Below are 27,043 nucleotides of genomic sequence, written 5' to 3'. Positions count from 1 at the left end.
TTTTGTATTTTTAGTAGAGACGGGGTTTCACCATTTAGCCAGGCTGGTCTCGAACTCCTGACCTCTGGCAATCCATCTGCTTCATCCTTCCAAAATGCTGGGATTACAGGCATAAGCCACCATGCCCGGCCATGAATATCAATTTTTAAGAGGCCTGCCACACCCTCCTTGCCCCTAGAGTTTGTAGCACCTTTAGGTTTGAAAAGCAAACCTAATCTTTTTTTTTTTTTTTTTTTTTTTTGAGATGGAGTCTTGCACTCTCGCCCAGGCTGGAGTGCAGTGGTGTGATCTCGGCTCACTGCAAGCTCCACCTCCTGGGTTCACGCCACTCTCCTGCCTCAGCCTCCCGAGTAGCTGGGACTACAGACCCCTGCCACCATGCCTGGCTAATTTTTTGTATTTGTAGTAGAGATGGGGTTTCATCGTATTAGCCAGGATGGTCTCGATCTCCTGACCTCATGATCCACCCGCCTTGGCCTCTCAAAGTGCTGGGATTACAGGTGTGAGCCACTGTGCCCGGCCGAAGCAAACTTAATCTTACACTAAAGAATTAAAGAGTCTTTGACACTGGGCTTCTTGACAAACAAGGGTTGAAAAGCTGATGTATACCAGCCGTGTAGCTTCTGCTTTAGTCCAGGTAAAGAAAGTTGAAGACCTAAACAAATGCATGTATTGCTTGCAAGAACAGTGGTGAGTGACTCTATTATTATTCTTATGTCAGGAAAGGAAGTCTTTTTCTTCTTGTCAGAGATGACTGTTTAGGTTTTGGCAGTTCAGTAATGAGTATGCTGTATAAATGACCATACACTGAAATTTTAAGGGCTGGTATGGAAAGCAGGGGCAAAAGCGTTGGGACAAAAAGCCACATCAATGGAATAACTTGCTCAGCAAAACAAAGGTTTAGAGTAGCAGCATGATTATCTTACTTTTACCAAGCCTCTTTCTAGCTCTGTCAGTTCTTTATTTTGCTAAACCATGACTCTCCCATACCTTTTACAGTTGGGGGACCAAACAAATGAATGTGAAGGGGAATCAATGGTGGCACTTCACAGCAGAATGCTCAGAAGCAGAATATCTCTTATTTATGTAATTTGTGATTTTCCTTCGGAATAGTGGCAAAAGCTCATTTTGTTCTCATATGAAAATTAACCAATATTGGTTAGGCACAGTGGCTCACACCTGTAATCCCAGCACTTTGGGAGGCCAAGGCAGATGGATCACCTGAGGTCAGAAGTTTGAGACTAGCCTGGCCAACATGGTGAAAATACAAAAAAATTAGCCAGGTGTGCTGGCACGTGCCTGTAGTCCCAGCTACATAGGAGGCTGAGGCAGGAGGATCACTTGAGCCTGGGAGGTGGAGGTTGCAATGAGCCAAGATCGTGTCACCGCACTGCAGCCTGGGTGACAGAGTGAGAGCGATACTCCATCTCAAAAAAAAAAAAAAAAGAGAGAGAGAAAATTAACCAATATTATAAACTAACCTGAGTTACTTCCAAAATCCAAACTTCAACTGCTGGTGGAATTTGCCTATACCACCCCAAAGCACTTTTTCACCTACGGGAACCAAATGACTGTCTTTTTCCAATTCTACGATATATATGTTTTTCTTTCCACATTTTACCATCTCTGAAATTGGGATGTCTTACAACTGTTGATATGATAAAGTTTACCTGGCAGTATTTTTTGTTAATGATACAAAAAACAATGGATCATATAATAATCAAAGGAATCACAGATCTGATGAAATATGGTAGATGCTACCAGCATACTTTGGGAAAGCTGGTGACTAAACATCTCAGGGAATGAATATGAGATTGATCCTTATCCATCTTAACACTTAATTCAATACCAACCCATATACCAGGTAAAGAAAATCCACTGGTCCTATAATTTCACAGTTGCATTCTAGTTCCCAAAACAGACTTGCTCTCCGACAGAGACAGCTGTGCAGGACGTGAGCCTGCTTTTTTGTGGGCTCATCTTTGCTGTCAGAAACATCTGGATGAATCTTTCCTACCAAGTTGTTGCGGTGAAGGGCCTCTGAGGTTGGCATACAGTTAGACATACTCACTGACAGCACATAACCCAAAGGGCTGCCTCTGAAATTATTACCTGGTCATTCTCTAACTTGGAATGCAGCTGGCTGGGGTGGTGTAGCCCATCGGAGACAGTCTTGCTGCCTGTTTTATTTGGTAGGTTCCTCCTACTGGAAAGCTCTCCAGCAGAAGAATCTGTCAAACCATCAAAATCTTTTCCCTCTGACACTCCCATAAATTCTGTGAAAGAATGGTCTTCAAGGATGTTGGTGGTGTGTTCTACCGTCACCTCCCTGGGGCAGAATCCCCTGGCTGGCTGGCTAATTTTGCTGGGGCAGGCATCTAGTTCTGAACATGAGCCAGTCCTGCACAGTGATTTGGAGTTTTTCTCAGGGATGCTCTGGGATGATGGGCTCCCTTTGGCTAAGGCACTGTTTTCCTTGAGTGGCACCATAATTATCTTGTCCTTTACCAAGCCTTTTTCGACTTCTATCAACTCTTTCTTTGAGGATGGCCTGAAATCATGCACAAGCGATGGTGTGGAGTGCTCGGTGGAGTCTGCATCCTTTGTCTGAATGGCCAGCTGGTCTGAGCTGTCACTAGAAGGGACCACCATGTCAGACAGGGTGGCATTGGAGGCACTGTGGGAAAAGTAGCCACTGGTAATACTGCTGGTGGTAGGGCTACGGGACACTTCTTTCTCCAAGACCCGTGAGTTTGACAGATCTACTTTAGAGGAAAACCATTCCCTGTTCTCCAAGCTGGCATTGTAAACACTGAAGTCAGCAAACTCCACAGGTACATAAGGCTGTGAACTTATTAGCTTCCTATTAATAGCTTCCAGCTCATTTTCTTCCTCTTCAGAGTCCTACAGAAGTGAAGCAAAAGTCAGTCATTAGCTCCTTGTAGCAACTGTACTGTTGAGATAAGTTTTAAATACTTGGCTGTTAAAGGCATTCACATTCACATGGTGTTCAGTGTTTTCTTTTTGTCTTTCCAAATTTGGCCAGATCTTGTTACCTATTGCAGATATAGGTGTATCAGTATTCTCAGAGACCTGTGAGTATAACCCCATTATCATCTAATATGAAGGGGATTTAGTTCTTTTAGGCTCACTCAGTGCTAGTTAGAAATCATTCCTTCCCTGGTTTAAGAGAAAGAATGGAACTGAAATGCAGTGGACATTTTATTAGTTATTCAAAATTAGTTTTTAGTTGTGATGTTTTCTCTTTCTCATTAAATGAGCAGAGAAACAGGCAGAAGCAGAGAAGAGCCACTCCATTTGTCTTTAGAATCTTCACCTTGGGAAGCAAAGTGCAGGTGGTTAAGGTAATTTGTAAAAAGTTTCTCAGCTATTTTATGGGGGAAAAGGGAGTAAAACAAAGAACCCAACTGCAAAAGGGCAAAAAACACAATTTCAACACTCATTCTTATATTATGCTAAATATTGTAAGGCTATAAAATACTAACAATCTGACAATTACCGTCTTCTAGGATTTTTGAGAAGTATGAGTAGAGGGTTTGGCTAGAAGGTGAAAAAGGCATAGTAAAGTTTAAATGAAAATCTCCTTTGTAAAACAGTTTTCAAACCCTGTTCATAAAAATTGGTAAATACATGCAAAAGTGGGTGTCACCAATTCCCCAGTTTCTCTTCAAATGAATGATTCTTTTATATTTGGTAGAAAAAATGTGGGCATTTTAAGTCGAAATAAAGTAAGTGATAAACTCTCTAGCCATTTCTAATTAATCTCTGAAGCACCTAATGAAATCGCAAATATTGCTTTTGAAATGTGTCTTTCATTCAACAAATACACACTGAACATCCACTACATGGCAGCCATTGTCCTAAGGACTTGGGAATAGCAATGGTGAGCAAAAGAAGGCATGGTCCCTCCCCAGAGAATTACAACTTTGCATCCTTGCTCTTAGAACAATCCTGGACTCTGCATGGATGGATAAAAATTTCATTCACAGGTAAACTTAAGCACCTCAAAAACAGCTTTCTTTCATTGGTCATCCGGTTTAAAGCATCTGTACAATTATAATTACTAGGTGCAGGTAAAGACCTGGAACCAAAACATCAACTTTACTCATTATGTTTGCATTTTGTTAATTTACCTATTTTATATTTAAGATTTACTTATTTATTTATTCATTTATTTATTTATTTAGAGATGGAGTTTCACTCTTATTGCCCAGGCTGGAGTGCAATGGTGTGATCTTGGCTCACCGCAACCTCCACCTCCCAGGTTCAAGTGATTCTCCTGCCTCAGCCTCCCAAGTAGCTGTGCACCACCACACTAGGCTAATTTTGTATTTTTAGTAGAGACGAGGTTTCTCCATGTTGGTCAGGCTGGTCTCGAATTCCCAACCTCAGGTGATCCACCTGCCTCAGCCTCCCAAAGTGCTGGGATTATAAGCATGAGCCACAGTGCCCGGCTAGGATTTATTTTTTTTTTATTTATTTATTTACAGACAGGGGTCCCGCTCTGTCACTCAGGTTAGTGTGCAGTGATGCAACTGTAGCTCACTGCAGCCTCAAACTCCTGGGCTCAAGCAATCCTCCAATCTCTGCCTCCTGAGTAGCTGGGATTACAAGTGTGAGCCATTGTATCTGGCCCATAAATTTGCATTTTAATCAAGGTGTGTGGGAGGAGGGCGATATCTTCAAGGCGTGGTAAATATGTGTTCACAAATGAACATAAATTTCATCTGTTTAGATTAGTAGTAATATTTTCTTTTGCATCTCAAGATTCTACATACCTCAAAAAAAGTTTAATACTCTTTTAAATGCTTCTCAGCTTTTAAAATAATTTAGTTTTTATAACTTAGTTGTAAAAATGTGACTGAAAATAAATGTGTAAAGGAATTGGCGATCTTAATTCCTTAGCTGTTAATCAAAGGTGAATATCAAATATCAGTGATAAAGTTCTTGAAACTGGCAAAACAAAATTTTTGGCAACACTAATCTCTTCCCATCTTATCTTTATCTGCATTCTAAATTAAGTAGTATTATCAAAAAAGTGGGGTGGAAAATTCTTTCCTAGGGTTGGGGAGAATGTTGGTGAAGGAACAAAGATTAAACAGAATTGTCTGAACCAGTAGCCTTTGCCTATATTTTCTAGATTCTCCTGCCTCAGCCTCCAGAGTAGCTGGGATTACAGGCGCCCGCCACCACGCCTAGCTAAGTTTTGTATTTTTAGTAGAGACGAATTTCACCATGTTGGCCAGGCTGGTCTCAAACTCCTGACCTCAGGCGATCTGCCCGCCTTGGCCTTCCAAAGTGCGGGGATTACAGGTGTGAGCCACTGCACCTGGCACAAAATTAAATTTCAAGTGTTTGTATCTCTTCTATTTCCTTTTGATTTAAGCTGGCAAAGAAACACAATTCTCCAAGTCCAAGCATACCTGATACAATTAATTACTAAATTACTATTTACTATAATTAATTACTAAAAAGTTATTTACTGCAAGGAAAATCAAATTTAAAAATGAGAATTAGTAATCTGGAGTCCTTTATACACTTGAAGTTATTTCTTCTTGAGACCAAGGAAAGGCCTGTTATCCTAAAATACAATTTTGCTGAATGAAATATGTAATCATGAATTTGAGTGGAAATAGTTGTACATTTATCAAAGATAATAAATTATTCCTAAAGGATTAGAATGACATTAATAAAACTAAGAATCTACAAAGCCCCAAGAGATAAAGTTCAAATAGGGAGCAGTTCACAGTGGGGAAAATAACCCAAAAGCCCAAAGGGAAAGACTACAACAGTAGGGACAGCTTATTCCAGAAAAAGGAAAACTTAGTAGAGATTAAACATTTTCCAATACTTAAAAGGAGATTGAAAGAGTTATTGCCAATTAAGGGAGGATTTAATTGGCTTGAACTTGTATTTTGAGGGAGTTTGGTTTAGACTTTTTATACCAGAAACATCATTTCTCATTATATCTTAAAGAAGAATAAACTAAGCACCTTCCTACAATGTCTTAAGGACAAAGATAATTAAAAGCCTATCTAAAGTGGTACATGGAGTCAAGTTCTCAAGCTTCTCTATATCTACAGTCTTCATTTCAGTTTTGCAATTTAACTTATGCAGCTGATGTTTACCTATAGAGAAAACACCTTGATTTTAAAAAGGGATTGAAATCCACATTAAAGCAGTGACTGTTTGTAAGGAGTTTCCTTGATTAATGCAATTTTCACTCCTATTACAATCACATCGTGTTGTTCACCAGAGGTCTCTGTTTGCAGAACTGTACCAGCCAAGGGCTCCAGTACTTCTGTCCATGGTACTGAGGAGCGAGCCCTTTGAAGAGCAGCTGCAGGGCATACTGGAACTGCACTATTTTTGGAAGCACCTGGAGTCACTGGCGTCCCCTCAATTATGCTGAGGAATGGGGCTCTTTGGTCTTACGCTCTCATAAACTGTGAGACCTTAAGGAAGTTACTGAAGAATTATAACCCTTTGTTTCTTCTTCTGTAAACGAGAGGAATAAATCACACGCTATCTATGCAAGACCTAATAGAAGGGTTGTGTGGATACTGGGAAAAAAATCACTGACTTTCTGCTATTCTCTATGCTTTATGACTTAAAAAGACTCCAAAAGCATATTGTTGCTTCTGTCTTAATCATACGAGACATGAAGTACATCTAAGTTACTATGGTAATTAGGTGGGTTAAACAATAACAGGAACAATGCCTTGATACTGTCCTTCTCAAGAATGATTTCAAACTCTCTTGATCAGTCTGAACTGAGTCACTCTGACTGTGCAAGAGTGGAAGAGAAAAGAACGTGAATTAGTCACAAAGGAAGAAAACAGTTTATACCCATTTATAAGAGAAAAAATAAAATTAAAGTTTCCCAAAGAGAAACAAGAACCTCAGGTCAAACGAACAATGCACTTAAACTCTACCAAAACACCCTGAAAAACTGCTATCTGGAATGAGTTAAAGAGCCCAAATGCCTCTTGGGTGCAGGGTGCTCAGCAAGCCAGTTTCCTATGGAGAGTCGAGACAGCTTTTTCAAGTAAGTCTCCAGCAAGAACAATAACACTATCAAATCCTCCCTACTGTACTCCACGGTGCATTCAGTCACAGAGTCTAACTGCTGCTCGAGACTTCCTGGGTCAAGGGAATCTGGTTTCATCCTTCCCTCTGCTAGCTGAAAGCCCCAAGATGGGTTTTATTTTAAAATATCAAAGGGAAATTGAAGAAAACATGAACCTAGCTCTGTGAACTGTGAAACTATCTGCTGAACAGTCCAGAAGGGTCATCCAGCAGTCTCTTGATGGTGTTGTACCAAAATGTATTGTTGCAATAGGTTTAAATGGAGTGGCTATGCACCACAGGGGTAAGTGGCATGCCAATAACCAGATCCAATCAGACACAGAGCCAGAGAATTGGCAGGGGAACAAACTAGTCATTTGGCCTTTTTAGCCCACACTGCAGCCCTTATTAATTGAGCAGGGGGTGGTCAGGTAAGTGAGGGAACAGCTCAGTAAGATTTGGAGAGATGAAGGAGCAGCTATTAATGTGCGGACTCTTCTCCATGAAGAACTAGGATGGGGCATTGGGATAGAGGGACAGGGAGAAACCAAAGGCAGAGGAGGGGAAGAGAGATGAAGAAATGGAGGGAAAATGGTGCTTTTCTTCTTTCTTCACGTTAGGAATGAGAAGGTTGTTTCTGAAGATCCACCCGCACCCCAAGCATGCAGGTGGGTGGCCAACTGCACATCCGGATTCAGCTGCAGTTAGTTAGTTCTCACACAGTGTGCATTAGGAACTGTTAAAGGATCTCACATTAATGAGCACTGGGAATGGGTGTGACAGGGTGTCACTGGGAAATGAGACTCTCTACACTCTTCCCAATAGAGATGATCAGATGTGACATAAACATCAAGCAGTCTCCTGTCTCCCTGAGGTGGTTTTACTTTTTCAAAGCCTAGGAAGCCACAGGAGGGTGAAAGCTGAGACAAAAAAAATTAGAGAATTCTTTCCAAGCTTGAGAATAAACAGGTTTTTTTTTTTTTTTTTGTAAATTGAGGTATAATTTATAACCTAAGGTGTCTGGTATGCAGTGTTTTTAAAACTACATCTCAAATTTATAATTTTAAAACCAAGTGCTAAGGAATGAGGTTTTGCAGGTAGAGTTTCAACCTATCTGTGGCAAAATATACATAAGCCATCCTGAATGCAAGGCTGGCACCAAGGTATTGGAATATATTTTGCCAGCTAATTAGCAGAGGCTACCCTAGACAGTGAGATGATGAAGGGTGATTATGATAGACTTTAGTGCAGCTCTAACTACAGAATTATCTTGGCAATAGCATCAGGCAACATAAAAAAGCTTCCAAACATATCCACAGCTAAATGCATGATTACTTACTCCCCGTAAGTGCAATTCCTCTAGGTAGATTAACTTCAGAATCTGGGCAATATGTATAGGCACATTAGAAAGATTTCGGTATTAAAGAGATCTCTTTGTTACACTTTTTATAAAGAGCAGAAGCAATAAAAGTGCCTTTCTCCCTTTTTCTAAATAAACTTAAGCAAAAAATAAATAAATAAAATAAAATTGTAGGTCATGGCCACATCCATGCAAAATATCCTTACCAATGGTCACATTTTTATTTTCTTCAAGACAAAGACCTTTTAATTTTCTTTAAGACAAAGACCTTTTATTTTCTTTAAGACAAAGACTTAATTTTTTCTAGCACTTGGATGATTGTCTGTGAAAGGGCCTTAAACCCACCACCAGGCAATATGACAGAAATGGTTCCGGAACTTACAATCTTCTTCTCACGTTTGCTATTGTGTTCTACTGGCATGCTGCTGCCATTGCTTCCTGAGGGTACAATGCAGCCAGGGTTATGTGCCTGAGGTGGAGGCATGCTCTGCAAAGGTTAAGACACACAGATGCATCACACACAAAGACGACAACGGCCAAAATACATATTAAGTACATGCAAGTTAGAAAAGCAGTGCTAACACTCTTATTACATGTGAGTAATGCAGCAGCCAATTCTGCAGGCCAGAGTTAAACTACTGGAGAAATACGACAGGAATAAACAGATTCTGTGGCAAAAAGCATAATTAGTCTTATTTAAAAAAACAGCCTTTTGACCAGGTACAATGGCTCACGCCTGTAATCCCAGTGCCTTGGGAGACTGGGGCAAAAGGATCACTTGAGGCCAGGAGTTTAAGACCAGCCTGGGCAACATAGCAAGACCCTATCTCTATAAAAAACAAAATTAGTAATCCCAAAAAGACAAAAAAGAAAAATACTTTTAAAAAAGGCCTTTAATCTTTTCAAAACACCTAGAAAACATCTTTCTCACTTGAAATATAAAAAAATACTTTGAAAAGGCATAAACACAAAAAAATAAAACCATAGCAGCAACAACAAACAAGAGATTCTACCATGACTCTGCATGCTTGAGAAAGAGGAATTCCAGAACGGGATCCATGGAGTGATGACCATGCATGTCTACATGCAGCACTCAGCTTGTTAATGCACACTGCTGCTTCACAGGCGACACAACTCTGCTCTATTCTGCATAGTACAGACAAGTCAAGCATTTACCTCCTGGCTTAGAAGAGGCCGTGCTTCAAGGGCTATCCTTTTCTTATGCTCCTCTTTTACAGGCATCAGGGGCTTGAAAAACTTTGGCGGCTGCGGAGAGAATGCTTTAAAAGGGCTGACGGTTAAGGCATGAGGAGTCTCTGATGTACAACCTGGAGAAGATGAGAAGTTATGAGGTTACAGATACTGAACACTTGAAGCAAAACATAGGAAATGAGGCAATGACCCAGCCATGGGAATATCTAGGAGAACAATGAAATTCATAGGCTAATATTCGGCTAAACATTAAAACAGATGTACGCCCACCCTGTGCAACATAGGGAGACCAGTCCGTAAAAAAATAAACAAACAGATAGCCAGGCATGGTGGCGTGCACCTGTTGGACTTGCTACTCAGGAGCCTGAGGCGAGAAGATCGCTTGAGCCCCAGGGGTTGAGGCTGCAGTGAGTTATAGCGGTGCCACTGCACTCCAGCCTGGGCAAGAGGAGAGAGACCCTGTCTAAAAACAAAAACAAAAAACAAACAAAAAAACCCAAAAAACCATGGAACAGATGTAGGCAAGCATAGAGATAAATCTGTGAAGTTACAAAGAGTTACTAAAGTGCTAGTGTGTGTGAACAAAGTGAGATACGAAATCTCTCCACTCTTTTCAAGATCCAGCTTAAGCACCACTAACCAGACCAATTTTGGCTCATGCTGATTTTCCATTTCTCTGAATTCTCACAGCCCTTACTATCTGCATGTTCATTTTGGCACCTTATCATTTAACATCTTATATTCTGTGTATCTTATTTCCATAATTATATTTTAAGACAGAAAGTAGAGGCTCAATAAGTACTCAATGAATTAATACTGTGTAAATTTTCTTTTTTTTTTTTTTTGAGACGGAGTCTCGCTCTGTCGCCCAGGCTGGAGTGCAGTGGCCGGATCTCAGCTCACTGCAAGCTCCGCCTCCCGGGTTCACGCCATTCTCCTGCCTCAGCCTCCCGAGTAGCTGGGACTACAGGTGCCCGCCAGGTCGCCCGGCTAGTTTTTTGTATTTTTAGTAGAGACGGGGTTTCACCATGTTAGCCAGGATGGTCTCGATCTCCTGACCTCGTGATCCGCCCGTCTCGGCCTCCCAAAGTGCTGGGATTACAGGCTTGAGCCACCACGCCCGGCCATACTGTGTAAATTTTCTTATGAGCCTCTTTTCTTCCCCCCTCAGGCCACCCTGCTCTATATGACTAAGAGAGGATAATTCTTTCTTGCTTGTATCATTTCTTACCTCTTTGGCCTCTTTCCTCCCTTTCCAATTTGCTAGTATAATGGCGAATATACCTTATATTTTACCTACTAATATAAGGTATAAGGTAACAGAACCGATATATATGGCCAAAGAATACTGTTCCCATTAAGGCATTGGTAGACTACATAATTTAGGTAATAATGTTACCATGAATTAAACTCATTTTGGGTATCATTTTTGAAAACTGCTTTATGAATCAAAGTCATGTTCTTTTAAAAATTCCTTTCAGTACACAAACATGACAGAGCTGGATATTCTTCTGGTAGAAAATAATAGGATTTGTGTGTGTCTCACAACTGGACTTCAGAGTCAGGAAATGATATATGAAAAATGATTTGGAAGTTCTAAAGTGATATACAAAAAGCCTATTTGAGTGATATGTTGGATACAAAACAAAAATAAGTGAACGTGATATGTTCCATTCAATAAGACAGTTTTGAATCATTTAGTTAACTAGAATATCAGCTTCATATCTTATTATATGCCATTAATGAAAGACATTTTTTCATGCTTTTTCTAAGTAATTACAAAGAAATATCACTGCAAAATAATCTCACCACTGCCTTCTTTATTCCTTCGAGGAGAATCCCTGGGTAAAGTTCCATAACATGCTACATCTTGGTAACTGGAGCTGTAGTCAGACATGTCCAACTGGTTCTCTGGCCAACCCTACAAGGTAAAAATACGAGTTAACTGTAATTGAGTCACTCTAAAATGAGAAACAAAGCCCAGGGTGCAGTTTCTTCTATTTTTTTTAAGGGCAGTATATGCTCTTATTTTTATTATGAAATATGTCGGCCGGGCGCGGTGGCTCAAGCCTGTAATCCCAGCACTTTGGGAGGCCGAGACGGGCGGATCACAAGGTCAGGAGATCGAGACCATCCTGGCTAACACGGTGAAACCCCGTCTCTACTAAAAAATACAAAAAACTAGCCGGGCGACGAGGCGGGCGCCTGTAGTCCCAACTACTCGGGAGGCTGAGACAGGAGAATGGCGTGAACCCGGGAGGCGGAGCTTGCAGTGAGCTGAGAGCCGGCCACTGCACTCTAGCCTTGGTGGCAGAGCAAGACTCCGTCTCAAAAAAAAAAAAAAAAAAAAAAAAAAAAAAAAAAAGAAATATGTCAAATATACAGAAAAGGGCTGAATATTGTAAAAAATACTGTCATACCCAAGGTATACCCAGAGTGAATAAATGTTAACATTTTATTATATTTGCTCAAAGGATTAATAAAATTATTACAAATGTAGTGTAATCTTTGGTTCCATTCATCTTCCTTCCTCCCCAAAGGTAGTCACTTTGAGCAATGTGGCATATATCCAGAGTGACTTGGTAATTTAATGACCAAACTGAAACACTCTCAGAGGACAACTGTTCCATTAGTAATTCTGCCTAGGTAGCAGGCACAGCTGGGACTGTCCAAGGCAAATTTGGCAGTGTGGTTACTCTACCTATATTTGAGATTTAGACGTTTCAAATAGGCATAAGGTATTGATATACAAAACAGAGAAAACTCTGGCATATCATACGAGCTTACCTAATCTTATTTCAACTTCTCAGAAGTTGATTGCCTCTGAGGACTAAATTTTAAACTTCTTAAGGACATAAATCTGTGCTTATACCTTTTGGATCTAGTCTCTAGCACAGTAACTCATATATAATATGCATTCAAGAAATATTTGTTGAATAAGATAATGTTGCAATCTGTCCTTAATTTTAAATCTCGTTTTACCCATTTGAAATAATTTTGATTATGCTATGGTGGATGTAACACCTTCTCCAATCATTTAGAGTTAAACCCATAAACACACAGATATTTATTCAATTATGTGTGGTATTGTCCTGGTATGGAACCTATCATGGTAAGTAACAATGTAATACTGAAAGTGCATAGCAATTAGCAGGGCATGGTGGCTCATGCCTGTAATCCCAACACTTTGGGAGGCCAAGGCACATCAATCACCTGAGGTCAGAAGTTCGAGACCAGCCTGGCCAACATGGCAAAACCCCGTCTCTACTAAAAACACGAAATTAGCCAGGTGTGGTGGCAAACCACTATAATCCCAGCTACTTGGGAGGCTGAGGCAGGAGAACCACTTGAACCAGGGAGGCGGAGGTTACAGTGAGCCAAAATCGTGCCACTGCACTCCAGCCTAGGCAACAAGAGCGAACTCTGCCTCATAAAAAAGAAAAAAAAAAGTGCATAGCAATATCACATCAAGTATTTGAACCTGGAAATGGAGTTGTGGAGAGAGTTATTTGCTTACAATTAAGATGGGAAGCCCAGAGATTTTTCTTTTTCTTTCTTGTTTCTTTTTTAAAATGACAGGATCAACCACGTAAGGCCCAGAGATTTTAAACACACCAAAATCCCACAACTTTCCAGACTGAGATTCTGCTGAAAACCCAGCCATGCCCATAGGTGCATACCTTATCATCTTCATCAAAGCCAGAAAGGTCTGGTCGGCTGGAAGAGACCTATAAGAGAAGAATGCTTTTAGCAATGTGGTTTATATATTTAATATGGTTTTTTTTTTTTTTATATAAAGAAAAAGAATGTCACAGTTGAAGCCTGTAGTCTTCATTCTTTCCCTCTCTTTCTTCCCTCTCCAGGAGTAGTGACTACTCTCAATTTGGGGTTTATTTTTCCCATACAAGTTTTATATAATTGTATGTGTATATACTCATAACCAATAGTTAATATTATTTTGCATATTTTATACTTCACATAAGTGGTATCTTACTATATACAGTCTTATTCAATAGTCTAGACAAATATTGATATGTGTACTATTTTTAGTATCATTTAGTTCTAAATACAACCTATATATTTATGAGAATCTCTAGAGTATATATCTAAGGGATGAAATCTCGGGGTTGTACATAAAGTATGAGTATATTTTGACTGATTTTCCATACAGGTTTTAGAATCAGCTTATCAAATCTTACAAAAAATTCTGTTGAGAATGATTAGCTTAAGGACACGCCAATTTTTTGATATGAGCATAGTCATAGTCACTATTTTAGTATAGTCCTTGTTTTTGGTGACAGCTGTATTCAGGTTTTCTATTTATTCTTGATTCAGTTTTTACAGGACATTCTACTTTATTTCATTTTTTATATTTATTGGCATAACATTAGGTTATGAGGTCTCGCTATGTTGCCCAGGCTGGTCTCAAATTCCTGGCCTCAAGCAATCCTCTCACCTTGGCTTCCCAAAGAAATCTAAAGTCTTGATCAGATTGAGGTTGAAAAAAACTTGTTTTTTTAGATTACTTCATAAGCAGTTTTTCTTTATTTTTTTTTTGAGACAGAGTTTCGCTCTTGTTACCCAGGCTGGAGTGCAATGATGCAATCTCAGTTCACCGCAACCTCCGCCTCCCACGTTCAAGTGATTCTCCTGCCTCAGCCTCCTGAGTAGCTGGAATTACAGGCAGGTGCCACCATGCCCGGCTAATTTTGTATTTTTAGTAGGGATGGGGTTTCTCCATGTTGGTCAGGCTGGTCTCGAACTCCCGACCTCAGGTGATCTGCCCATCTCAGCCTCCTGAAGTGCTAGGATTACAAGCGTGAGCCACCGCACCCGGTCTTCTTTCCTTTTTAAGCTAGATGTTTACCTAATTCTTTTTACTCTATTTTTTAAATATAAGAGCTATAAATTTCCTAATAGTAGCCCTCATTCTCTCATTTTTTTCTACTGTCTAGTATTCTGCTTTATACAGAATTATAGGGAATTTAGGGCTAATAATGTCTAACTAAGTACCACTTTAACTGCATCTCACAAACATTGATCTATGTACCATTTTTATTCTCATTTAGTTGTAAATACATCCTAATTTCCATCATAATTTCTTCTTTGAGAGATGAGTTCATGAAAAGCGTTTTTCAATTTACAACTACATGAGTCTCTCTTATCTATTTCTAATAAACGCATTGTGGTCAGAAGAAGTAATCTGTGTGATAAAGATTACTGGGATTTGCTCTGTAGCCCACTGGAGGACAATTTTTGTAAGTGGTCATCATGTTTTAAATAATTTTCTGGCAATTCTGGAGAACAGGAAGGCAAATAAGCCTGTGGTTTTCCTTGGAAAGACCTGCTTCTGGGAAGCGGCTGCTTTGAAGTGGTCCATGCACTAATCTGTCTCTGTGACAGTGTCCTCCCTGCTACAGTTTCTGTCAGTTGGATTTTCTAGATGAACTGGTTGAGAAAAATAATCAAAATGGTCAAAGGAACAACTAGGCACTCCAAGAGTGCCTACATGCAACTGACCCTGGCGCAGCCAGCATCCAGGGACTCAGCTGCCAGGATTCATAGCTGACTCTACCATCTCTAACCAACTAAACTCAATTTATATCTTAAGGAACTTCTTTCAAGGAGATAACTTGCTGAACAGGAATTCACAAGATTAAACAAATGGCTCAGTCTTAGACAACTGTGCTCCCTGGTGTGCATCCCTGGTACAGAGAAGCAGGCTACACTTCGGGCCATAAGCTCTATTGTCACTGTCTGAACCCCACCTTCCCCCACCCCAGAGCCTGAGATATGTCACATAGGAGCAGATCCTTGGCAGGATGCACTTACATTATGAACATTTGGTGTACTGAGGCTCCTCCGAATGTGCCGGGCTTTGGTGGAAAGTGCTTCTTTGACTGTGACGGCCTGTAAACATAATAATTTGAAAATAACATTTTTTTTTTTTTTTCTTCCAGAGATGGAGTCTCACTCTGTTGCCCAGGCTGGAGTGCAGTGACGCGGTCTCAGCTCACTGAAACCTCCGCCTCCCAGGTTCGAGCAATTCTCCTGCCTCAGCCTCCCGAGTAGCTGGGACTACAGGCGCACACCACCACATTCGGCTAATTTTTTTCTTTTTGGTATTTTAGTAGAGACGAGGTTTCACTGTGTTGCCCAGGCTGGTCTCAAACTCCTGAGCTCAGGCAATCTGCCTGCATCGGCCTCCCAAAGTGAGCCACCGCACCCGGTCATTACTTTATGCTTTATTCTAATTATAAAAGTAACATATGTGGCTGGGCGGGGTGGCTCAAGCCTGTAATCCCAGCACTTTGGGAGGCCGAGACGGGCGGATCACGAGGTCAGGAGATCGAGACTATCCTGGCTAACACGGTGAAACCCCGTCTCTACTAAAAAAATACAAAAAACTAGCCGGGCGAGGTGGCGGGCGCCTGTAGTCCCAGCTACTCGGGAGGCTGAGGCAGGAGAATGGCGGGAACCCAGGAGGCGGAGCTTGCAGTGAGCTGAGATCCGGCCACTGCACTCCAGCCCGGGCGACAGAGCGAGACTCCGTCTCAAAAAAGAAAAAAAAAAAAGGTAACATATGTTTATTTATAGATTTAAATATAGACTACATCAGTTCTACATACACACACATTTATAAAACTGAAATATTATTTTACCCATTTATTATTATTTGCTTAGCAATTTATCAAAAACTTTTTTTTTTGAGATAGAGTCTCGCTCTGTTGCTCAGGCTAGAGTGCAGTGGCGCAGTCTTGGCTCACTGCAACCTCTGCCTCCCAGATTCAAGCAATTCTCCTGCCTCAACCTCCTGAGTAGGGATTACAGGTGCACGCCACCACGCCCGGCTAATTTTTGTATTTTTAGTAGAGACAGGGTTTCACCATGTTGGTCAAGCTGGTCTCAAACTCCTGACCTCGTGATCCACCTGCCTCAGCCTCCCAAAGTGCTGGGATTACAGGCGTGAGCTATCACGCCTGGCCTCAAAAACATTTTTTTAAGATAAATAAAACTGCAGGGTGTGGTGGTTCATGTCTGTAATTCCAGCACGTTGGGAGGCTAAGGCAGGTGGATCACTGAGGCAGGTGGATCACAGACAGGAGTTCGAGACCAGCTGGCCAACATGGTAAAACCCCGTCTCTACTAAAAAATACAAAAATTAGCTGGGCGTGGTGGTGGGTGCCTGTGGTCCCATCTTTCTGGAAGGCTGAGGCACTACAATTGCTTGAACCTGGGAGGCAGAGGTTGCAGTGAGCTGAGATCGCACCACTGCACTCCAGCCTGTGCGACAGAGCAAGATTCTGTCTCAAAAATAAACAAACAAGTAAATAAAACCAGGAAGATAGCAGAATGAAAGATATTTATGTTGTGAAATTTTTATACAGGTGGACAGAGAAATGTAGAAGAGGTACCTCTAACTATATATCTAATTTGCAAAATGACAATGAAGTGTGATGCTGTTTGTATTTTGCTCATGCAGCAATTCAGGTGGGATTTCCACTAAGGGAAGATTTTTCTGACAGATGCCAATTACATTCCTCCTATTTTTTTTTTTTTTTTTTTTTTTTTTTTTTTTTGAGACGGAGTCTCGCTCTGTCGCCCAGGCTGGAGTGCAGTGGCCGGATCTCAGCTCACTGCAAGCTCCGCCTCCCGGGTTTACGCCATTCTCCTGCCTCAGCCTCCCGAGTAGCTGGGACTACAGGCACCAGCCACCTCGCCCAGCTAGCTTTTTGTATTTTTTTTAGTAGAGACGGGGTTTCACCGTGTTAGCCAGGATGGTCTCGAACTCCTGACCTCGTGATCCGCCCGTCTCGGCCTCCCAAAGTGCTGGGATTACAGGCTTGAGCCACCGCGCCTGGCCACATTCCTCCTATTAATCAACACCCACCCCCCATAATGTCAGCTACTGCTCCTATGAAATGACATATCTTGTCTTACAGTTCCCTTACTTAGTTGATTATTTTCTCTTGAATGTCCTGTTGTCACCTCAAAAGTTAACTCAGGTCTAAGAATCAGGGAGATAGTAATAGTCTGTGGTTAAGCATATACCCTTTGGAGTCAAGCTATTTGGCTTTACATCTGACTTTGTACCACTTCCTAGCTGTGTAACCATGGGTGAGCTAGCTAACTTCTGTCAGCCTCAATTTTGTCATTTGAAAATGGGGATTTCAACAGTACTTACCTCAGGGGGTTATCTTGAAGATTAAATGAAATAATATATCTAAATTGCTCGGGTTCAGTGCTTGGCAAGTAGAGAGTATTCAATAAAAGTTAGTCACTATTTTTATTTTGGTTACTATTTTGCCAGAGTCCTTTCAATAGAGATGGCTCAAGTGCTCCTTCTCTGACAGATTTAGTGAGGTGTTTGGTAAGTAAATTCATATCTGTCCACTGGGGGTGAAGGCTGGTGATTTCATTCTCGGTCCAGATATTCAGTTACTTGCCTGCCGGAGCCGTTCAAGACTCAGAATGTTTTCCACCTGCAGCACGCCTCGAGTGTACTTCTCAATGTACGTCTCCCCATCTGACGTGCCTTCGTTTTCACTCCTTGCTGCCAGGAGAGCCAGCGTTTCCCGGTCTTCTATCTCCTCAGTTGCCTAAAAGGACAGGAAGGAAATGACAATACTTTGATGTGAACAATGTTTTCATCCAAAGCGTGGTGAGAAAATGTTTTAGAAGTCTGGAGAATGAACACATTCTCCATTATTTAGATATTGATTTTTTTTTTTGAGACGGAGTCTTGCTCTGTCGCCCAGGCTGGAGTGCAGTGGCCAGATCTCAGCTCACTGCAAGCTCCGCCTCCCAGGTTCACGCCATTCTCCTGCCTCAGCCTCCCGAGTAGCTGGGACTACAGGCGCCCGCCACCGCGCCCGGCTAGTTTTTTGTATTTTTTTAGTAGAGACGGGGTTTCACCGTGTTAGCCAGGATAGTCTCGATCTCCTGACCTCGTGATCCGCCCGTCTCGGCCTCCCAAAGTGCTGGGATTACAGGCTTGAGCCACCGCGCCCGGCCAGATATTGATATTTTTTAAAGTAGTATATATATACACACTACTTTAAATTATATATATACTATATATATGTAATTTTTTTTGAGACAGAGTTTCGCTCTTGTTGCCCAGACTGAAGTGCAAAGGCGCGATCTCAGCTCACCACAACCTCTGCCTCCCAAGTTCAAGCGATTCTCCTGTCTCAGCCTTCCTGAGTAGCTGGGATTACAGGCATGTGCCACCACGCCTGGCTAATTTTGTATGTTTAGTAGAGACAGGGTTTCTCCATGTTGGTCAGGCTGGTTTTGAACTCCCGACCTCAGGTGATCCACCCGCCTCGGCCTCTCAAAGTGCTGGGATTACAGGCATGAGCCACCGCACCCAGCCTAAAGCAGCATATATTTTACCTTTGGTATATTGGATACTATTTCATAGGTTACACCACAGGAATAAAAAATATTTTTCAGGGATATTCTCCTCTTCAAACTCTGCGTGAAACTCTGGTAGAAAAAAAAAAAAAAAGCCGGATTAAGCTATGTGACAAATGTAAGTTATTTCATATTTTACAAATTGTAAAAGCATTACTAGTTAATATGTTTTTGATATGCACAATACTCAGCTTACAGAAAAAAACTGAAGCTAAGAATCCCCATCTCCAACCCCAAGGGACACTAATGTCCAGCTGTCAGTTGGGAACTCGACTACAGAATCTGTAGCATGTTCAGGATTTCTGTGGTTGCTTCTCTCTCCCCTCTGCTGCCTTCCTGTGATCTCTCCAGGGTTTAATCAGTCTTTCCTGAGATGGCTCGAACAACACTGGAGAGGATCAGTTTCACTGACAGCACCTCTGAGATGGCATCCGTCAAAGCAGTAGGATAGGGAGTTGTTTGGAGTCTGCCTTTTGTCCTGGTTTTGTCACTCACGTGCCTGGACCTGGCACTTAATCTCTCAGTCTCAGTTTTTCTACTTTTCAAACAGTGAAATATCACAGCTCCACTGCCTGGTAGGATTATACCTTTCCAATCAGTCAAGCTGAAAATGCCCTTACTGGATGACATTGACCTCTGCTATCCTAATGCCCACTATCTTGGATAAATGAGAATCAGACTCTAACTCGGCCAGGATTGTCATGTTTTGCACATCCCCTACATTAGCACCAAAAAACACTGCTTTGTGATAGCTAGGGGGAAAACACTTTGAGCTCAGAGCCAGAATGGCAGAATCAGGCCCTGTTATTACCTGTTTGTTGTAAATATTGGCTGCAATCCGTTTTCGTAATACTAACTCCATAGCAGCAGGGTGGCTGAGTTGAACTGTGGTTTTCACAATTAGGTAAATCCTTTCATTCTGTGGTGTGACCCTATTCAAGTGAACAGAATCATGCACCGAGGAATCCCAAGAGGCTGTGGCTGAAACCTAGGAGTGAGAGAATGATGAGGAGATGGAAACAAGACACAGGTCAGCTGTAGCAGTTTTACAGGACATACAAGAGAAAGAAAATAAATTCAAATCACTGTAATCAAATAGATTTCTTTCCTCACCTTTTTAAACAGCAACACAAACATCCTGTTTTTTAAAGGCCCCAGTCTTTCTCCCCAAAGCAAACTATAGCAGTTGAGTGGGAAAGCAGGCCCACAGGCTTGTGTGCTAATCTGAAGCCTTTTAAGAGAAACATGGAGGTTAATTACCTCATCATCACTGTGCTTTATGATGGGCAGGTAGAAAAACTGGCTGCCATGCTCCTTGGGCAGAATGGAGTTCACGCCGGATGCGTGTGGGCCGACAAGCTGCTCATTGGCACTGAGGTCATCCGCTAACCACATCAGGGGCACAGAAAAAACAGTAGCGGAAAGTCAGTTTTTCAGCAAACACCAAAAATTTAAATATATGCTTTTTACAGTTGATGTTTTTTTTGTTTTGTTTTGTTTTTGAGACAGAGTCTTGCTGTGTCGCCCAGGCTGGAGTGCGGTGGTATGATCTCAGCTCACTGCAAGCTTTACCTCCCGGGTTCACACCATTCTCTTGCCTCAGCCTCCCGAGTAGCTGGGACTACAGGTGCCCACTACCATGCCCGGCTAATTTTTTTCTTTTGTATTTTTTTAGTAGAGACAAGGTTTCACCGTGTTAGCCAGGATGGTCTCGATCTCCTGACCTCATGATCCGCCCGCCTCAGCCTCCCAAAGTGCTGGGATTATAGGCCTGAGCCACTGCGCCTGGCCTACAGTTGATGTTTACACATAACACATCTTTACTTTTTCTTTCATTCCTTATCCTGCAGCTGAAATAGAGACTCCAAGACTCACAACAGCTTTTTTTCTTTTTTAAAAATTATTATGTTTAATAGAGATGAGGTCTTACTATGTTGTCCAGTCTGGTCTTGAACTCCTAGGCTCAATGCATCTTCCTGCCTTGGCTTCCTGACGTGCTGGGATTACAGTTGTGAGCCACTGTACTTGGCTTTTTTTTGAGACAAGGTCTTGCTCTGTTGCTGATGCTTGAGTGCATGGCCTGATCATAGCTCACTGCAGCCTTGAAATTCTGGGCTCAGGAGATCCTCCCGCCTCAGCCTCCTGAGTAGCTAGTACTGCAGGTACACACCACTATGCCTGGCTACTCTGCAAAATTTTTTGTAGGGATCGAGTCCAGCTTTGTTGCCCAGGCTGGTCTCCGACTCCTGGACTCAAGCAGTCCTCCTGCCTTGGCCTCCCAAAGCCCTGGGATTACAGGCACGAGCTCACCGTGCCCCACAGCTTTTATTCTTTTTTACTTTGAGACAGAGTCTCACTCTGTCGCCCAGGCTGGAGTGCAGTGGCGCAATCTCGGTTCACTGCAACCTCCGCCTCCCAAGTTCAAGCGATTCTCCTGCCTCAGCTTCCCGAGTAGCTGGGACTACAGGTGTGCACCACCACGCCCAGCTAATTTTTGTATTTTTAGTAGAGATGGGGTTTCACCACGTTGGCCAGGATGTTCTCCATCTCTTGAACTCGTGATCCACCCGTCTCAGCCTCCCAAAGTGCTGGGATTACAGGCATAAGCCAACGCGCCTGGCCGCTTTTATTCTTTAAAAATACAATAGGAGCCAAAAAGTTGCCTTGTGAGTCTCCTATAAGACGGAATGACTATATTCTATTGTTGTCCTGGGTATAAATGTATTCATTAAACACACCTTGGAGGCTGGGCGCAGTGGCTCATGCCTGTAATCCCAGAACTTTGAGAGGCCAAGGTGGGTGGATCACAAGGTCAGGAGTGTAAGACAAGCCTGGCCAAGATGGTGAAACCCCGTCTCTATTAAAAATACAAAAATTGGCTAGGCGTGGTCGTGGGTGCCTGTAATCCCAGCTACTTGGGAGGCTGAAGCAGAAAATTGCTTGAATACGGGAGGCGGAGGTTGCAGTGAGCTGAGATCATGCACTGTACTCCAACCTGGGTGACAGAGTGAGACTCTGTCTCAAAAAAACCTAAACAAGGCCGGGCGCGGTGGCTCAAGCCTGTAATCCCAGCACTTTGGGAGGCCGAGACGGGCGGATCACGAGGTCAGGAGATCGAGACCATCCTGGCTAACACGGTGAAACCCCGTCTCCACTAAAAAATACAAAAATCTAGCCAGGCGAGGTGGCGGGCGCCTGTAGTCCCAGCTACTCGGGAGGCTGAGCCAGGAGAATGGCGTAAACCCGGGAGGCGGAGCTTGCAGTGAGCTGAGATCCGGCCACTGCACTCCAGCCTGGGCGACAGAGCGAGACTCCGTCTCAAAAAAAAAAAAAAAAAAAAAAAACAAAAAAAAACTAAACAAAACAAATCTTAGAATTTTGCTGCTTTCTGATGTCAATTCCTCCTGTAAACAGTTAGGTTTGTTATCCTACTTAATAACTTACTATAAATTAGAGATTTTAGCAGTTAAATTACCTATTTAAATCAAAGTTCTGAGCACTTGGGAGAAATATGAAGATTATCTTCTTCCAACGTCCTATCCAATATGGGGTTCACCCTTCACAAATCTCTGTAAATGGCCAACTAGTCTTTGTTTATATACCTCCCATGACAGAGAACTCAGTATCTTACGAGGCATACATTCAACATCTAGGCTTTAAAAAGAAAAAATTCTTCACATGAAGAGCCAAAGCCACCCTCCCTGTGTCTTCCATCGATTATTGGGCTTCCTTCTAGAACAGAGGTTTTCAGGCTGTGTTTTGAGGAGCCCTAGGGCCCTGCCAAAGGATCTACCAGGAGCCTGCCCACCGCAAACTCAGCAGCTCTGCTGTTGTTTTCTACACATGGGGTTCCAGTTAATATTTTGTCTAGAAAAGGATTGTTCTGCTAAAGCACATTGGAAACCATTGTTCTAGACTTGCCCAGGTTCCATCTAATTGCAGTATGAAGGACAACCCTGAAGGCAGGGTTATAGTGTGATCATTTCTGCCATCAAAACTGTTTGAGGACACTTAAGAGCACAAGTCAGAAATGCAGATTAATAGGCCCTTGCCAAGCCTAAAGACTCAGAATCTCGGGGGGTGATTACTTTCCAGGGTAATTTCTATGTCCACTGTTTCAGAGCAACTGTGTTAAAGCTCTTGTATGCAGTTCTCCATCACCCTACATGCTCTTTTTAATTATCCACATAATCATGCTTACATACATTTAATTAGAACAAAAATGTCACCTAATTTGGCACATGAATGATTAGAAGAGTGATTTAAGGATCAAAATAAGGTGAGTCTGAATAGATTACAAACCTTAATTAAATACAATAATCCCTGTGACTTTAAGTGTCTACTTACCATTCAAATCGAGGAAAAGAACTGGTATGTGGGTTTCCATTCCAGCAGGTGGGATCCTAAATTTAATAACAACATTTAATCATAACAAAATATGTATTTTACATCTTGTTAGCTGATAAAACACCGCAGAGCCGTGGAAGCAAAGAGAACCATGGTGGAGATGCAGTTTCCACTAATGAAATACTTTCATATTTCTTGACTTCCCTGTAGACATAAATCATGGGAATTATATGACTTACATAAAAGAACTTCCAGTTATATGAGTTACATGTAATTAATTGAAACAAAGATTATTTTAAGCCTTTCTAAAAATAATTCCCGTGAGAGGGAAAGGGAAGGGGGATGTTATGAGGGTGGTAACGGGACAGGATCAGAGCCTAGAAGAAGTAAACAAAAGCTGAAAGGAGGACAGAATGAAAGATGTGTGAAAGGAGGTAGGGTTGCGTGCAGAAGAGACCAAGCAGTGTTTTATCAAAAACTGGACCAGGGATGGGCGCGGTGGCTCATGCCTGTAATCCCAGCACTTTGGGAGGCCAAGGCAGGAGGATGGTTTGAGGACAGGAGTTCAAGGCCAGTCTGGGCAACACACGGAGACCTTGTCTCTATAAAAAAACAACAACAAAAAACGCTAGCTGGGTGCGGTGGTACAAGCCTGTGGTCCCAGCTACTTGGGAGGTGGGAGGATGGCTTGAACCTGGGAGATGGAGGTTGTAGTGCACTGAGATCGTGCCACTGTACTCCAGCCTGGGAAACAGACCCTGCCTCAAAAAAATAAAAAACAAACAAAAAACCCCAACTTGCCCAGCTGCAATAGAACCGCCTCAGAGGCCTCTTAGAGTGAAGAGTCCCTTTAGAAATGCAAATTCCTGGCCGGGCGCGGTGGCTCACGCCTGTAATCCCAGCACTTTGGGAGGACGAGATGGGCGGATCATGAGGTCAGGAGATTGAGACCATCCTGGCTAACACGGTGAAACCCCATCTCTACTAAAAATACAAAAATCAGCCGAGCACGGTGGCAGGCGCCTGTAGTCCCAGCTACTTGGGAGGCTGAGGCAGGAGAATGGCGTGAACCCGGGAGGCGGAGCTTGCAGGGAGTGGAGATCTCAGCGACAGAGTGAGACTCCGTCTCAAAAAAAAAAAAGGAAATTCTTACTTAAAAAAATAAAAAAAGAAGAGTCGCAGGTCCTTCCTTCCTTTCTCTTCTGAATCAAAATAACTAGGGATGACACCCAGGCCTACATCTTACAAACACTCAAGATGATCTGAAGTTTCAAAACACTTTACACCGGAGAGACTGAAGTAGGGAGAAGAACTATCTAGAGAAGGTTTTGAGGGCCAGAACAAGATTGGGGTGAGCAGACTGTCCAAAAGAAGTGGCTGGCAGAATTACTGCAAGAGACCTACAGGATTCCAGCACAACAGCAGGAACTGCAGGGAGAAACATCAGGTTATAAATTATGTGCCTGCAGATTCAGAGTTTCTAGTTTCAGAAAACAGACCACGAAATTGATTACATTTCTGTTTATCATTAGAGATGCGGGTATTGTCACTAATGTTTCTATGCCTGTTCAAAAAAGACTATCTGGGCATGTACATTCTGTGTTCAAAAGGAATCTGATTTCTCTTAAATGCCCTGGATATATAATAATAAAAACGAGAATGAGAATAGCAGCATCAGCTAGGATTTAACGAACGGGTATGAAAAGTATTTTATACACATTATAACATACAAGATAATATTATCATATATAAGGTATTTTATATACATTATCTCTAATTCTCACAGCACTACCAAAAAGATAGCTCCATTAATGTATTTTCTGCTCTCTTCAAATACTTTCCAGCCAAGATAAAAGAGTTTCTGGAGATCAGGGAACAATGTCCAAGTTGCTTATGCAGAGGAATAGAGGAGTGTGATATGTGATTCCTGGCCAGGTAATCAATGCTCTCTGGCTTCCTGTGGGAGAAAGTTGGCTTCAGTGGGGAAGGGAAAAAGGGATGGAAGCACTAGAGATGAGTGGACATTCCCTAAGCAGTTCAGCTGGTTGGCATTTTCTGTGACAATCCTGGAAAGTCTCTTGCATGGCTCTTGCCACAGGCGACCTGTACCATCTCATCTCCCTCGGTCTGCACAGAAGGGAGGGCAGCCTTACCAGTCGGCAGGTGCCCCAGGGATCCCACTGCCTGGGGCTGGCACCAGTACAGCGTTCCTTTCCTCGGTCAGCCCTACCCACTGCTCCACAAGCTGGGCTTCCCGCTCCACATCGTCCTCTGTTTTCTCTGCAGAAAAAAATGAGGGGATCAATGCCAACAAGAGAGAAAGTATGACTTCTCAATTTACAAGGAACAGATTTTGGCCTGGGCAACATAGTGAGACCCTATCTCTACCAAAAAAAAAAAAAAACAAAAAAAAACAATAGTTGGGCAGGGTGGTGGCACGCATGCCTATAGTCCCAGATACTCGGGCAGCTGAGGTGGGAAGATCACTTGAGCCTGGGAGTTCAAGGCTACAGTGAGCTATCATTCACATCACTGTACTAAAGCCTGGAAAACAGACAAGAGACCCTGTCTCAAAAAACAAGCAAACAAAAACAATAAACAGATTTCATTCAGTGCTATCTATAAGTGGCTTAAACATCCACTATGTCCCTAAAATGGATTTGAGCCTTTGAAGTTCAAGCAAGAGCATGTATAGGGAGCTGAGAGGGGCTGCGACACCAATTTAAGGAGCCATAAGCCAGAAATAGCAGAAAGAGCATTGGAAAAGCAATTACGAGACTTAGGTTATTTTGCTGGTTCTGTAATTTGGGGAAGTTATCCAACAGATGAGTCTCCCTAACCTGTCAAACAGGGATAAAAGAAGTCATGTCTACTTCATGTACTTGCTAGAAGGATAAAATGAAATATGGATGTGACACTGCTTTACAGAACTATACATGATGTTACAAAGACAGAGGATTAAAAAACACCATAGGCCGGGCACAGTGGCTCATGGCTGTAACCCCAGTACTTTGGGTAGCCGAGGTGGGCAGATGTCTTGAGGTCAGGAGTTCGAAACCAGCCTGACTGATATGGTAAAACCCTGTCTCCACTAAAAATACAAAAATTAGCCGGGTGTGGTGGTGGGCACCTGTAGTCCCAGCTACTCAGGAGGCTGAGACAGGAGAATCACTTGAACCCAGGAGGAGGAGGTTGCAGTGAGCCAAGGTCGTGCCACTGCACTCTAGCCTGGGTGACAGAGCGAGACTCTGTCTCAATAAATAAATAAATAAGTAAGTAAATAATAAAAAACCCACCATATTCCTTGCTCTGTAAAATCACCTTTATTTTCCTTGAGGCTTATCATGAAAGGGATTTTATTTGATACACTTTGAAATCCTCTTATTCATAATTCAACTCTGGGGCTCCCTGGGTACAGTCAAAGTGAGTTTTCATTAGCAGCCTGAGCACATACACAAGGCAACACCACATGTCAAGCCAAGGTGTTTTCCTGAGGGAGACTTTCTGCTAGCTTCTACATGAAATGGATTAACATGCATGATGTATGTGTTCTTTGCTGCAGAACCAACCACGTGAGTGGACCATGATATCTGGATGACAGACTAAGGATTTTAA

At 42.3% G+C, this 27,043-nt stretch overlaps 1 protein-coding gene across 7 annotated transcripts in view; it reads right to left on the bottom strand.

The window, feature by feature from the left end:
- KIF13A (kinesin family member 13A) overlaps positions 1–27,043 on the bottom strand; it is a 234,687-nt gene that overhangs the window by 4,229 nt on the left and 203,415 nt on the right. For 2 of the 7 annotated variants that reach the window (XM_010352715.2, XM_010352719.2), the window contains 12 exons: positions 25,582–25,708; positions 23,429–23,484; positions 20,342–20,466; positions 19,893–20,069; positions 19,061–19,153; positions 18,109–18,261; positions 15,494–15,571; positions 13,342–13,389; positions 11,471–11,582; positions 9,626–9,777; positions 8,832–8,936; positions 1,650–2,904 (listed from right to left, as the gene is read on the bottom strand). In XM_010352715.2, the coding sequence (XP_010351017.1) occupies positions 2,068–2,904; positions 8,832–8,936; positions 9,626–9,777; positions 11,471–11,582; positions 13,342–13,389; positions 15,494–15,571; positions 18,109–18,261; positions 19,061–19,153; positions 19,893–20,069; positions 20,342–20,466; positions 23,429–23,484; positions 25,582–25,708 (2,063 nt within the window). In that variant the 3' untranslated portion in view covers positions 1,650–2,067. Of the gene's footprint in view, positions 1–1,649; positions 2,905–8,831; positions 8,937–9,625; positions 9,778–11,470; positions 11,583–13,341; positions 13,390–15,493; positions 15,572–18,108; positions 18,262–19,060; positions 19,154–19,892; positions 20,070–20,341; positions 20,467–23,428; positions 23,485–25,581; positions 25,709–27,043 lie in introns of those variants that run through there. The other 5 variants (XM_010352723.2, XM_030928768.1, XM_010352721.2 and 2 more) reach the window with 3 other exon arrangements.

The sequence above is a fragment of the Rhinopithecus roxellana genome, chromosome 4, assembly GCF_007565055.1.
Source record: "Rhinopithecus roxellana isolate Shanxi Qingling chromosome 4, ASM756505v1, whole genome shotgun sequence".
Lineage (NCBI taxonomy): Eukaryota > Metazoa > Chordata > Mammalia > Primates > Cercopithecidae > Rhinopithecus > Rhinopithecus roxellana.
This window is presented reverse-complemented; position numbering and strand designations above follow the sequence as displayed.